This window comes from Peromyscus californicus, unplaced genomic scaffold (assembly GCF_007827085.1).
Source record: "Peromyscus californicus insignis strain IS unplaced genomic scaffold, ASM782708v3 Scaffold_11__1_contigs__length_118956290, whole genome shotgun sequence".
NCBI classification, from domain to species: domain Eukaryota; kingdom Metazoa; phylum Chordata; class Mammalia; order Rodentia; family Cricetidae; genus Peromyscus; species Peromyscus californicus.
This window is the reverse complement of record NW_026294402.1, coordinates 60,637,046-60,650,403: the sequence shown is the minus strand read 5'-3', so window position 1 is coordinate 60,650,403 and position 13,358 is coordinate 60,637,046. Positions and strand designations below refer to the sequence as shown.

At 41.0% G+C, this 13,358-nt stretch overlaps 1 protein-coding gene across 4 annotated transcripts in view; it reads left to right on the top strand.

The window, feature by feature from the left end:
• Trip4 (thyroid hormone receptor interactor 4) overlaps positions 1 to 12,162 on the top strand; it is an 80,944-nt gene extending 68,782 nt beyond the window's left edge. For 3 of the 4 annotated variants that reach the window (XM_052712708.1, XM_052712699.1, XM_052712684.1), the window contains 2 exons: positions 4,314 to 4,416; positions 11,857 to 12,162. In XM_052712708.1, the coding sequence (XP_052568668.1) occupies positions 4,314 to 4,416; positions 11,857 to 11,924 (171 nt within the window). In that variant the 3' untranslated portion in view covers positions 11,925 to 12,162. The remainder of the gene's footprint in view (positions 1 to 4,313; positions 4,417 to 11,856) is intronic. The other variant, XM_052712692.1, reaches the window with a different exon arrangement.
• Positions 12,163 to 13,358: the final 1,196 nt, after the last annotated feature.

Here is a 13,358-nt window from a genome sequence, read left to right as displayed (position 1 = left end):
ACCACACCTAGCTTCTTCTACCTTTGCATGTGGGCTTGATAAGTGCTTTTACCCTCTTGTCATCTAAGTGCCCCCTATTATACTTTCTATCCATGTGACTTGGCCTCTTTTAAGTACCTTATTGAAGTAGAACCATGCAGAATTTGTCTTTTTGTGTCTTATTTCATTTATACCGTGTTTCCATGGTTTGCCCACATTGTAGAATGTTTCAGAATTTTCTTCCTTTCTCAGACTGAAAAATGCTCTGATGTAGGTTAGATTCTTCATATTGTTTATTCAGCTGTTACTGGGTTGTTAGATAATGTTGCTTTGAACATTAGTATACAGATACCTGTGTGAGATTCTTTTCATTACTTTTCTGGCTACTGGGGATAATGATAATTCTCTGCTGAACCTTTTGAGGAGCCTCCAAACCATTTTCCACTGTGGCTGTACCACTTTCCATTTACACCAGCACTGCAGAAGGTTCTAGTGTCGTCATACCTTTCCTGCCATCTGCCTCATGCTTTTGTCACATGTAGCCATCTTAGTATGAAATGGTATCTCAGTTTTTGTTTTTGTTTTTGGGGGGTTTTGTGTGTATGTGTGTCCTATATATATATATATATATATATATATATATATATATATATATATATATATACACACACACACACATATATATATACATATACATATATATATTCCTTAAATTTTTTTGTGTGTGCATGTGGTGGGGCGTACATTACAATGCATGCATGGAGGTCAGAGAACAACTCAGGGCATTCGGCTTAGCAGTAAGTGTCTTTCCCTGTTGAGCAGTCTTCCTTGTGGTTTTGATTTGCATTTCCAGGACCTTGGAAAATCTTTACGGACTATAAATGCAGGGAAAGATCTCTGCTACTCTGCAGCACTTTAAGGCTGGAAGATGAGAAACAGCCAGTAAAGTAGGAAAACTGGGAAGAAAACGATACCCTGGAAGTTAAGTGGGGACCATGTTCAAGATAGGAATAGAAACTTCTGTCAGGTAGAGATATAGTTCAATGTTGGAGTATTTGCTTACCATATGGAAGTCTTTGGGTTTGATCCTTAATACCATAAAGATGTATGTGCTAAATAAATGAGCTATCCAGATGTGGTAGCATATCCCTAATTTAATCCCAGCATTTATTTGGGAGGCAGAGGCAGCCTGTCAAATTCTCTAAGATATATATATTTGGTCAAGACAAGGTTTCTCTGTATAGCTCTGGCTGTCCTAGAACTCGCTCTGTAGACCAAGCTGGCCTCAAACTCAGGAATCTGCCTGCTTCTGCCTCCTGAGTGCTGGGATTAAAGGCGTGAGCCACAACCGCCTGATCCACGATAGTATAATTAAGATGTTAACCAAGAACTGATCGTTTAAGTTAGCAACATGGAAGTCAGCAGTGACCTTTGCATAGTAGATTAAGAATATCTGGGTATTGTGGTGCATACCTTTAATCCTAGTACTCACAGAAGCAGACAGGTCTTTGGAGGCCAGTCTGTTCTACATAGTGAGTTCCAGGACAACCAGGGCTATATAGAAAGAACCCTGTCTCAAAAACTGAAATAGGACCTGGACAGATGGCTCAGTGGTAAAGAGCTGACTGTTCTTCCAGAGGTCTGAGATCAATTCCCAGCAACCACATGGTGGCTCATAACCATCTATAATAGGATCTGATGCCCTCTACTGGCAAGCAGAGCACTCATACATAAAATATAAAGAAATAAAAATTAAAAACAAACAAATAAATAAATAATAAGTACAGGCTGTGGAAGTGGTTCAGTGGGAAGAGGCTTGTGGCACAGTCATGATCGCCTGAGTTCCATCACCGAATAAGAAGCCAGATGTGTCAGCTCACATCTGCAGTCACAGCCCTGGCTTTGCCCAGGGGAGAAGAGTGAAACCTATGAATGCAGTTCAGCACCAGAAATAACAAGAGAGACCCTGGCCCTGAAACAAGGTGGAAGACAAGAACCAGCTCACACAAATCTGTCTCTTGGCCTGCACATACTGGTTTTCTTCAGTCCCCCTTCAATCTTTTTGAGAGGTAGTTGCCCTCAGAACCTGGAGCTCATTGATTTAACTGGGCTGGTCGGCCAGTGAGCTGAATGGATCTTTGTTGTTGTTTGATTATTCTTTTTTGGGGGGCCCTCCACCCAGCTCCCAAATAAATTACACACGGAGGCTTATCCTTAATTATGAATGCCCGGCCTTGGCTTAGCTTAGTTTCTAGCCATCTTTCCTTAATTTAAATTATTCTGACTACCTTTTACCTCTGGGCTTTTCCTTTTCTCTAACTTCTGTAAATCTTACTCTTACTCCGTGGCTTGCTGTGTAGCTGAGTGGCTGGCCCCTGGAGTTGTTCTCTTCCTCTGGCTGCTAGATCTTAGATCTCCTTCCAGTTTTCTCCTATATATACTCTCTGCCTGCCAGCCCCGCCTATCCTTTCTCCTGCTTTGCTATTGGCCAGTTCTTTATTAGACCATCAGGTGTTTTAGACAGGTTCACATAGTTAATGCAACATGAACAAAAGTAACACAGCTTAAAATATTCTACTACAGATCTTCACTCGCCTCAGTGTGCCTACTGATCCATACCCCCAGCTCCTCTACTATGAATATTTTCATTTTTTTGATGAATATGACTTTTGTGGCTGATACTTGATATTAAGTTCACATTTTATCAGGATACATGCCACATCTGCCTCACTGAAGGCCATGTTCTATGGGGAGGACCAAACATTTGGAAAATTCTTTCTGATTTTCCCACAGCATCACTTACACCCTGGATAGTGAGGTTGGTAAAGAAATTTAAGTATTCATGCTTCCACCAGTCATAGACACATTGGAATTTTCTGTGAAACCGCTGTCTAATTTGGACTGTCAGGGTTTCTCTTTCTTTGTTTTCTTTAGACAAGGTCTCATTATATAGCCCTGGCTGGCTTAGAGCTCACTATGCCAACCATGTTGGCCTCAAACTCACAGAGACCAGCCTGTCTCTGCCTTCTAAGTGCTGGGATTAAAGATGTGTGCCAACACGCCTGGCTTCCCCAGCCCTATTTTTTGTTTGTTTGTTTATTGTCATTGTTTTTTGACACAGAGTCTTGTGTAGCATCGACTAGTCTCAAACAAACTATGTAGCCAAGGCTGGCCCTTAACGCCTCTTCCTCTTACTTCCATTAACCAAGTGTTGGGACTACAGGCATGAACCACCATGCCCAGAAAGACTCTTGGATCTAGACCTTTAGATTCTGAGAGGATAGATCTTAACAGGTGAGTAAGAGTAGAAAATAATGTTCTATTTTTGATAGTAGTTATTGGGAAAAGATCTTCTTTGGTAATTAAGTCTGATCCAGATGCCTATCAGTCATTTATCAAACATATAGGGTAGACATCCTAAGATAAGAAACAGGGCTGGAGAGATGGCTCAGAGGTTAAGAGCACTGACTGCTCTTCCAGAGGTCCTGAGTTCAATTCCCAGCAGCCACATGACAGCTCACAACCATCTGTAATGGGATCTGGTGCCCTCTTCTGGCCTGTAGTCATACATGCTGTATACATAATAAATAAATAAATAAACAAACAAACAAATAAAAAAAAAGATAAGAAACAATGAAACATCAGATCATTTGGGCATTGCTAGAGAACATTTCTGCTGATCTATAATGGTTACCTAACCTGTCATTATGTAGTTATGTATAGTCTTTGGGTTCCATGTCTACATTTGCAAAATAACAAAAAAAAAAACCCAAAAAACAAACTCTTGAGTATTAATGTAAATTTGTGTGTGATATGACTTCAGAATTGTTCTATCGATTATCTTTCTCCCTAAGCAGTTCTGGAATGTATCCAACTGAACAGCCTTTATATGTCATACCTTTCAGAATGAATCATCTTCCTTCCCCTGTGAGAAGATGGTTGTGTGTACTTTTTCTGACAGAATTTCCTTAAGTCTTCCAGGACATCCATTGAGTTGAACCTAAGGTGCTGCCCAACGTTCCAGGAGATCTGAGACTCTCATAACTGCCTTTGTTAAAAGAGTGGTTAGTTCTCATCTTCCTGGAGAAATGTCAGACATCCTTTGTTTAGGAGGCTGATTCTACTATAAGAAGCCAGAGATGGCAGGCAATAGACTGTGTAATACCATGTTAAAACCTTAGAAAGATGGAGTTCTGTTATTGTTGAGTATAGCCCCCTCCTGGTCTGTGAACCAGAGAGTACTGTCATCAGGATTGAGGTAAAATCTGGGCTGTTCCTTGATCTCCTTAAAATGACAAATCTGTCCCAACTAGCATGAATTTTTTATCTTTCAGTTCCCAGACATCAGTCAAGAGTCTGATTCTCCATTTGTTTTCATCTGCAAAAATCCCCAGGAAATGGTTGTGAAGTTTCCTATTAAAGGAAATCCTAAAATCTGTAAGTCACCATCTTTGATGATCTCATTTTCTCTTGCATCTTACTTGTCTAAATTTCAAAACACTGTTGTAGTAAGCTTTATTATCGGCTGCCAGCTCACAAATAACAACACGGATACTTCTGAATTATGAAAGTTTGACCATGAGCTTAGGCTGGTCTCATTAGCTCTTATAACTTAAATTAACCCATTTTTATTAATCTATGTTCTGCCATGTGGCATTACCTCATCTCCATATTACCCATTTCCTTCTTCCGTGTCTGGTTGGCAACTTCGCCTTTCCTCTTCCCAGAGTCCTCTCTGTACCCAGAGGTTCCACCTCACCTCTTCCTGTCTAGGTGTTAGCCATTCAGCTCTTTATTACACCAGTCACAATGACATAGCTGCATACAGTGTGAAGAAATATTCCACAACACATTTATCTTCTGTGTCTGGTGTCGTCCTTAGCATTGGAAGATAATTATGTTTAATAACATTAATGTTATACTTATTATAGTTTAGCTTTTCCAAAGTGTTCCTTGGTGTACAGTTATTGACATGGTAGTGAGTTGCTCTAAACTTTTCATCTAGGAGTCTATTCCATTAAATATTAAAAAAAATTGCTGAGCATGGTCACATATGCCTGTAATCCCAGCACTCAGAAGGCAGAGGCAGGTGGATCTCTATGAGTTCAAGGCCAGCCTGGTCTACATAGCTAGTTCAGGACAGCCAGAGCTGTTACACAGAGAAACCCTATTTTGAAAAACCAGAAGAAAAAAAATTAAAGGAGCTGGAGAGATGGATTAGTGGTTAAGAGCACTGGAAGTGCTGGGCGATGGTAGTACACACCTTTAATCCCTGGGAGGGATTAAAGCACTGGAAGGCAGAGACAGGTGATTTCTGTGAGTTCAAGGCCAGCCTGGTCTATAGAGTGAGTTCCAGGATAGCCAGGACTGTTACACAGAAAAAACCCTGTCTCAAAAAAACAAAAATTGAGCTGAGCGGTGTTGGTGCACGCCTTTAATCCCAGCACTCGGAAGGCAGAGGCAGGCGGATCTTTGTGAGTTCAAGGCCAGCCTGGTCTACAGAGCGAGATCCAGGAAAGGCGCAAAACTATACAGAGAAACCCTGTCTTGAAAAACCAAAAAAAAAAAAAAAAAATTGATGAGTGAATGATATTACAAGTCTATAATCTCAACATTTGGGAGGCTGTGGCAGGAGATGATAAGTTTGAGGATAGCTGTACTTTATAATAAGACTGTCTCAAAACAAAACACTACAAAAAAATGGCTAATTGTTAACTAGGTGTGATATAGAACATATCAATAATCTCAACACTAGGGAGGTAGAAGTTGAGCATCAGAAGTTCATGATTATCACACTACATAGAGATTTCCAGGGCAACCTATGCTGTTACAATGAAAGATTGTCTCAAAAAAAAAAAAAAAAAAAAAAAAAAAGCCAGGAAGGCTAGCCTGAGGTTCATGAGCTCCTGTCTCAGAAAGTTTTTTTTATTTATTTAAGATTTATTTTTATTTTGTGTGCATTGGTGTCTTGCCTTGTTTGTATGAGGGTGTTGGAGCCCTTAGAACTGGAGTTATAGACAGTTGTGAGTTGGGAATTGAACCTGGGTCCTCTGGAAGAGCAGCCAGTGCTCTTAACCACTGAGCCATCTCTCCAGCCCCAAATTTTAAAAAATGACTGACTTATGTCTTATGAAACAAATGAAAATCTCTGTGAGGGCTGTTGGAATCATGATGTAATACTTTTCCCCTTGTGACTTCTTTCCCACTTGTTGCACTTGATATGTTTGGTTTGGTTTGGTTTTGAGACAGTCTCACTATGTCTCCCAGACTGGCATAGAATTCACAGCAATTCTCCTGCCTCACCCTCTTAAGTGTTGAAATTACAGATGTGTATCTCCACACTTAGTGATTTTATTCTTCTAGGCTCTGTGATAGAGGATGTGGTTAAACACTGAAATGCCTTAGCTATTAAATGTAAAAATATTGGGGAAATGCAGAAAACTAAAGATTATTTCTACTCTGTGAAAGAATGTATTTTACCTTCACTATATTGGCCCAAGTCTTTGTGCCAGTCTCATAGCCCAGGCTGGCATTAAACTTACTGGGTAGCTAAGAATGACCCTGAACTCCAACCCTCATGGCTCTATCTTCAAAATGCTAAGATTATAGGTATATACCATAATGCCCAGCTTAGAGTGTACATCTTAAAAAAACTAGGCTCCAGACCACAGTGGTGGCTCAACTGATAAGGATGTTCACTGACAAGCCTAAAATCCCACGTTTGAGCCGGGCAGTGGTGGTGGTGCACACCTTTCATTCCAGCACTCAGGAGGCAGAGCCAGGTGGATCTCTGTGAATTCCAGGACAGCCAGGACTGTTTCATAGAGAAACCCTGTCTTGAAAAAACAACAAAAACAAAAGCAAACAAACAAACAAAAAAAAACCCCACGTTTGATCTCCATATGGAAGAAGTAAAGAATCTAGTCCTGCAAATGTTCCCTGACAACATGTATACAGTTTTACATGGGCATGCATACGCATACAAACATAATACATATATGCATTCATATCTACATACATACATACAATGTAAAATAAAAGATAAGGCTTAATAAGGTTGCCATACTGTTTGTCCCTAGCTGTTAAGAATCTTGAATTCTTTGCTTTACCAGTCCTAGTTAGCTTAAAAGAGTTCCTACTCTTGAGTCATTTTGTTAGCTGTTACAGATATGCAAGGTCCTGAATTGTTGAGAGTTCACAGATTGCTGACACTAGTCTAGCTTTCTTAACCTCTGAGCCATCTCTCCAGCCCTATAAAATGTGTAGCCCAGGCTGGCCTCAAACTCGTGATCCTCCTGCCTCCGCCTCCTTCAGCAAATCTTACCGGCGTGCGCCACCACAACCGGCTAGTCTAGCTTTCTTAAGCAGCTCAGTTAATAAAAGAATTTTGATTCTTGGGAATGGCCTAGAAGTCCTTGTTCCCTGACATATGGATTTTTAGTCGTATTAACCTTTCTCCACCTTATTTTTGAGATAAAATATTTCATTGAACCTGGAGCTTGCCATCTTGGCTACACTAGTTGGCCAGTGATTCCCTGGCATCCACCTATCTCAGCTCCCCAGCACTGGGATTACAGATGCATGCCCCCATGCCAGCTTTTTACAGGGTGCTGGGGATCTGATCTCAGGTCCTCATGCTTGCACAGCAGGCATTCTACCCACTGAGCCGTCCCCTCAGCTGTTATCTATAGGCTTCAATCCATAGACTCAGCCAGCCACAAACTGAAAATAAAGTGGGGAAAATATCGGATCTGTACAAACATAGGCAGTTTTTTCCCTTGTCATTATTTCCTAAGCAATAAAGTGTAACAACTGTTTCCAGTTAAGTTGGCACATATGTGTAATCCTAGTACTTGGGTCATGGAGGTAGAAGGTTCTTCACAAGTTCAGGCACATCTTCAATGGCATAGCAAGTTGGAGACCAGCTTTAGCTATATGAGAGATTTTCTCAAAACAAAAACCAGGACTGGAGAGATGGTTCCATGGTTCATAGCTCTATTCTTTTTTTTTTTTTTTTTTTGTTTTTTGTTTTTTGTTTTTTGAGACAGAGTTTCTCTGTGTAGCCCTGGCTGTCCTAGATCTCGGTCTGTAGACCAGGCTGGCCTTGAACTCAGGCCACCTGCCTCTACCTTCTGAGTGTTGGGATTAAAGGTATGCACCATCACCACTTGGCTAAGTTAAGAGCTCTTGATGCTCTTGAGGGGACAGAGATTCCATTTCTAGCACCCACATAGCAGCTCAAAACTGTCTGTTACTCCAGTTCCAGGGCATCTGATACTTTGTTCTGGAATTTGTGGCCACATACATACACATAGGCAAAAACACTCACGTAAAATAAAAGTAGATCTTAAAAAAAAAAAAAAAAGCTGGGCAGTGGTGGCACATGCCTTTATTCATAGCACTCAGGAGGCAGAGGCAGGCAGATTTCTGTAGTTCAAGACCAGCCTGTTCTACAGTTCCAGGATAGCCAGGACTACATAGAGAAACCCTGTCTCAAAAATTGTCTCCCCCCTGCCCCTGCAAATCAAAACAAAATTATTCACAAAGCATTTACATAGTATTAAGTATGACAATCTATAGAGAATTTAAATTATACAGGAAGATGTAGAATGTATGCAAGCCTCATACCATCTTTTTTTTTTTTGTTTGTTTGTTTGTTTGTTTGTTTTTTCGAGACAGGGTTTCTCCGTGTAGCTTTGCGCCTTTCCTGGAACTCACTTGGTAGTCCAGGCTGGCCTCGAACTCACAGAGATCCGCCTGGCTCTGCCTCCCGAGTGCTGGGATTAAAGGCGTGCGCCACCAACGCCCGGCGCCTCATACCATCTTATATAAGGGACTCACATAACATCTGTGGAGTTTGATATTTGTGAGGATCTTAAAGCCAAAACCCCACAAATACAAAGACAGCTATTATTTCAATTAGTTGATGAAATGACTTAGTGTATGTAAAATACTTAGCATGGTGCCTAGTCTGTAGAAAGCACATGTTAGCTATAATCATTTTTTTTTCTTCTCTTTCTTTTTACATTGGTGTTTTATATGCATGCATGTCTGTGTGAGGGTATCAGATCCCCTAGAACAGGAGTTACAGACAGGTGTGAGCTGCCACGTGGATGCTGGGAATTGAACCTGGGTCCTCTGGAAGAGTAGCCAGTGGTCTTAACCGCTGAGCCATCTCTCCACCCCCTAGCTATAATCTTAACAACTCTGTGAGTTAGTAGATTTTTTTCCCCCTGCTTTAGTTTTTACAGTTGAGTAAACAGGTTTAGGGAAGTAGTGAGGGTTTGGGTTGTTGTTTGCTTGTTTGTTTATTTTAAGTTTACAGCACTAGATACTCCCAGGTGGTCTCCCATCCAATTACTAACCAGGCCTGACGTTGGTTAGCTTCCAAGATCAGACAAGATTGGGCGTGTTCAGTATGGTATGGCCATAGATGGTTTGGGGTGTTTTTTTTTGTTTTGTTTTGTTTTTTGAGATAGGGTCTCTAGGGTCTTACTGTGTAGTCTAGGTTGACCTCAGATGCACTGTGTAACCTAGACTGACATTGAACTCAAGGCCGCCCTGCCTCACTCTCTTGAGAGTTAGGATTGTAGGTGTGAGACAGCCCCTACAAACTATATTTTATTCATGTTTCTGATTGTTCTTCTATTCCTTGTTCGTTATCAGATTGTCTCCAGGAACAGATTTCCAATTTATATTTTATTTTCAGGACACAATATCATGGCACTGAAAAAGGTCTTTAGTAGTGTGTAGTACATCTTCTTCTTTAGGTTGAAAAAAGTGGAGGATAGAAATGACTAGGTAACATCCTTATCATTACACAGCTAGAGGAAATCTGCGGAAGAGGCCTAAGTAATGAGTCTTCAGAGCTATGGCAATACCAAGAAATGTGTATCGAAGTCTTCATTAGATTCTAAACTCTCACATAGCTTGTCCTAAAAGTCTGAAGAAGACTTGATGCTTACCCCTACCTCAGTACTAACACTTTTCATCTGCTGCCTTGGGTTACTTAGTAGTCTGTTATACCAAGGATTTAAAATTTGCATTGTTTGGCTTTCTTTGTTTTCTGTGCTTGTTTGTTTTGTTTTTGAGGCAGGGTCTCATATGGTCCAGGTTGGCCTTTCATTCACTGTATAGTGGAGTCTGGCCTTGAACTGTTTGTCTGTTTCCAACTCCTGTTTAATTTATTTGATGAAAGTGTTTATTGACCACCTACCAATTGACAGTCACTTCAGTACTATGAGGGAGACAAAAGAAAATTCGTCTTGAAATAGGGCTCTTTGCCAGCTTGCTGTCACGTTCACATTCCCAGCTCGGCAGCGTATAGGATGAGAGAACTTCTAAACCACTGGGAATGCCACATATTCTAAGGCCCAAATTAAAATCAGCAGTGTTGTGACCATTAGGGACAGCATTTGGGTAGCATAGGAGAAGATGCACTGCTGTTCTGGAAGCAGGTGCAGCCCTGGAACACTAGGGAAAGAGGCCTAAGGGAAGCTTGTAGGGCTGAGGCTGGTTTTCTCCAGTATCCTTGTGCAGTGGTCAGAACTTCATTCTTATCTTAATTGGACAAGCAAGGCCACTGAAATCCAGAAAGGCTGACTGACTTGTCCAGGTTGTACAGGTATTAACTAGCTTCTAGTGAGTGCTCTTTCTGTCACAGCGGTTGCTCCACAAGTGGAAAGAACACCATCTGAGTGGCAGTGGTGTTCGGGGTGTGTGCCCACAGTATGCCAGGCTGCCCTGTATCCAGGACTCCTTATTTTATTTTTTTAGTGCTAAAACTGAAATGAAGTATTTTCTAATCTTGGCATCCTCACCAGCATCACCATTGACTTAGATGAGGCTTTTTGTTGGAGGAAAGAAATTTGTAAGCTTTTTTCGCAGACCAAACAGGAACTCTAAAATTTTTCTTCATGAAATAGATGCTTTCAAAGGCTGCTAGCACTGAACTAAGCTATATTCTGGTAGATGGAGGAGTCAGTTCAAAGATCACATCACTGAAGGACTTCTCATTTGGATCACTTGAGACACGAGAGGGCTTTGTTTTGTTTGTTTACTTTTTGAAGCAGAGGCATGCTATGTAGCTGATTGGCCAAGAACTTGCTATGTAGACCAGCCTGGTCTGGAATATGCAGGATCCTCCTGCCTCTGCCTCCAGAGTACAGATTATAGCAAAAATCATGACACTGGGTAGTTCTGCTTGTTTTCTAAGTTTAACACTTAGAAGAGCCATATCATCTCTGACCTTTACCCCCCTTAACTGGTGATAGGGACCCTTTGTCAGGAAAGCATTTATGTGGATTCTACTCCACTATTTCAGGTCACTCCCCCTGTTAAGTATGAGGCAGCAAAAGGGTGAGCTGAACTGCTTTTCCCACTGTGAGGGAGGGTCATCCTTTGTACTCAGCTAGTTAACAGGTCAGTGGAATGGGTTTCCCACTGTGTGAAGGGCAGTTCTTTGTGGCATGCCCTTATTCTATCTTCTTCTCTTGTTTTGTCTCTGCTTATGTACATGTCTGTATTCTTTAAAAAAAAAATCTTTCTTAGTATCAGACACCCTAAAGTACAAAATTAGAAATATTATTTAGATAAATATTTCTCTCTCTCTCTCTCTCTCTCTCTCTCTCTCTCTCTCTCTCTGTGTGTGTGTGTGTGTGTGTGTGTGTGTGCGTGTGCATGTGTGTGTGTGTACAGCATTCCCACTGCTTTCTTCTTAGAAAATAAAACTCTGAAGTTTGGAAGTGTCCAGCATCCTGAAGCAAAATAATTGAATGTGACAGGAACACAGTAACCAGAAAACCTCGGAGGCCAGGAAAGATTTGCAATGCAAATATAAAAATAAATAATGAGTGAGACTTCTTTTTTCTCTTACAGGGAAACTGGATTCCAAGATCCATCAAGGAGCAAAGAAGGGGTTAATGAAGCAGAAGAAAGCTGTCTGACCCAGGAAAAAAGGAACCATACAGCATAGTGGAGTCTTGGGGACTAAATTGCCATCCGCTGGTCCTTTGGGATTGAAGCGGTAGAAAACTGAAGGCTTGATGTGACACCAGGCTTCAGTCTCTGAGGATTTAAACTCTAACCAAATCTGTATATTTTTCTTACAAGGTGGGATTCTTTATGTAGTGGGCCAAAAATCTTTGAATACATTATTTATAAAAACTCATTTTAAAAATTCTAGGTCTTTGACATTTTTCTCGGAAACAAATTCAAAAGAGAAAGGAACAAAATGGAAATTATTTTCCTTTGTGAGATTTGTATTTGTAGTTAGGGAAATCTTAATCTAGGTTAACAATTTTACAAAAGACTCTTGAATTCAAAAGTTTTTCCTCGAAATAATAGAATAGGAAATATTAGGATGTTTGAGGAATCTTTGTTTAATATAAGCCTATGGTGATGTGAAATGTCCTTACCAAATGTTCTGCAGTTGACATGTTGAGACTGTGACCCATGCTTGCCTGGAACTCACAGCAGTTCTGCCAAAGCCCCTTAAGTGCTATATGTACAGACCGAAGCCACCGTGCCCAGTTTCTAATCCAGATCTCTCGGAGTGAAAAGCTAGAATTACCATTATTAGCAGATTTTTGTTTTGGAAGAGATAACATGAAGATATGTTTTTGGAAAAAATAACACGAAGACATGCTTCCATTTGTTCTTTAGTTTGAGAGGTCAGGACAAGAATAGATCAGACTGGGAAGCGGGAAGCTTGCAGCCACCTGCTCAGGCAGCCTGAAGCTGCCTTGTTGATTTTGCTGGTGTTGCAAATCATCACGCAGATGGGACAATTAGAGAAAAATTGGAAAATACAATCCTCTCAGTAAATACATCTAAAACCCTCTAATGTTGAAAGCAAGCCTTTTTATACCGTCAGCATCCTGAAAAGCTATGACTGGGAAAGCAAGAGTTGGTTTCAAGTGAGGGGTTTCACTGTCCCTTTAGCCCTTCCCAGGAAGCCCTTGTTTTGAGGCTCTTCTGAAGTGCTATTGGAATCTCAGATGCCAGATCCTAGGAAATTCATGATCTTAACGGCGTGTGCTCTGGTTTTTCTAAGACACCCCTGCCTCCTGGGGCTGCTGGACTCCTCCAGCAGCTTATGTACTTGACATAAAAGAGAAAGAGTGAGTGAGGAGGGGAAAGTACCTTGTGTTATGAAAAAGATGAATTTCCCTTTCTTTAATCCTTCATATTCAGCATTTATTTGCATTGAAATGCCTCCACTCATTACACATTGATGTTCACTCGACTGTGAACTCCGCTTGTTGCATAGCATTGCTTCTGCAGAGCCTGATCACTCTGGATTCCCAGGGAGACCTAACAGATCCTTGTTCCAACGATGCACACATGCAGTGTTTCTCTCTCTCTCTCTCTCTCTCTCT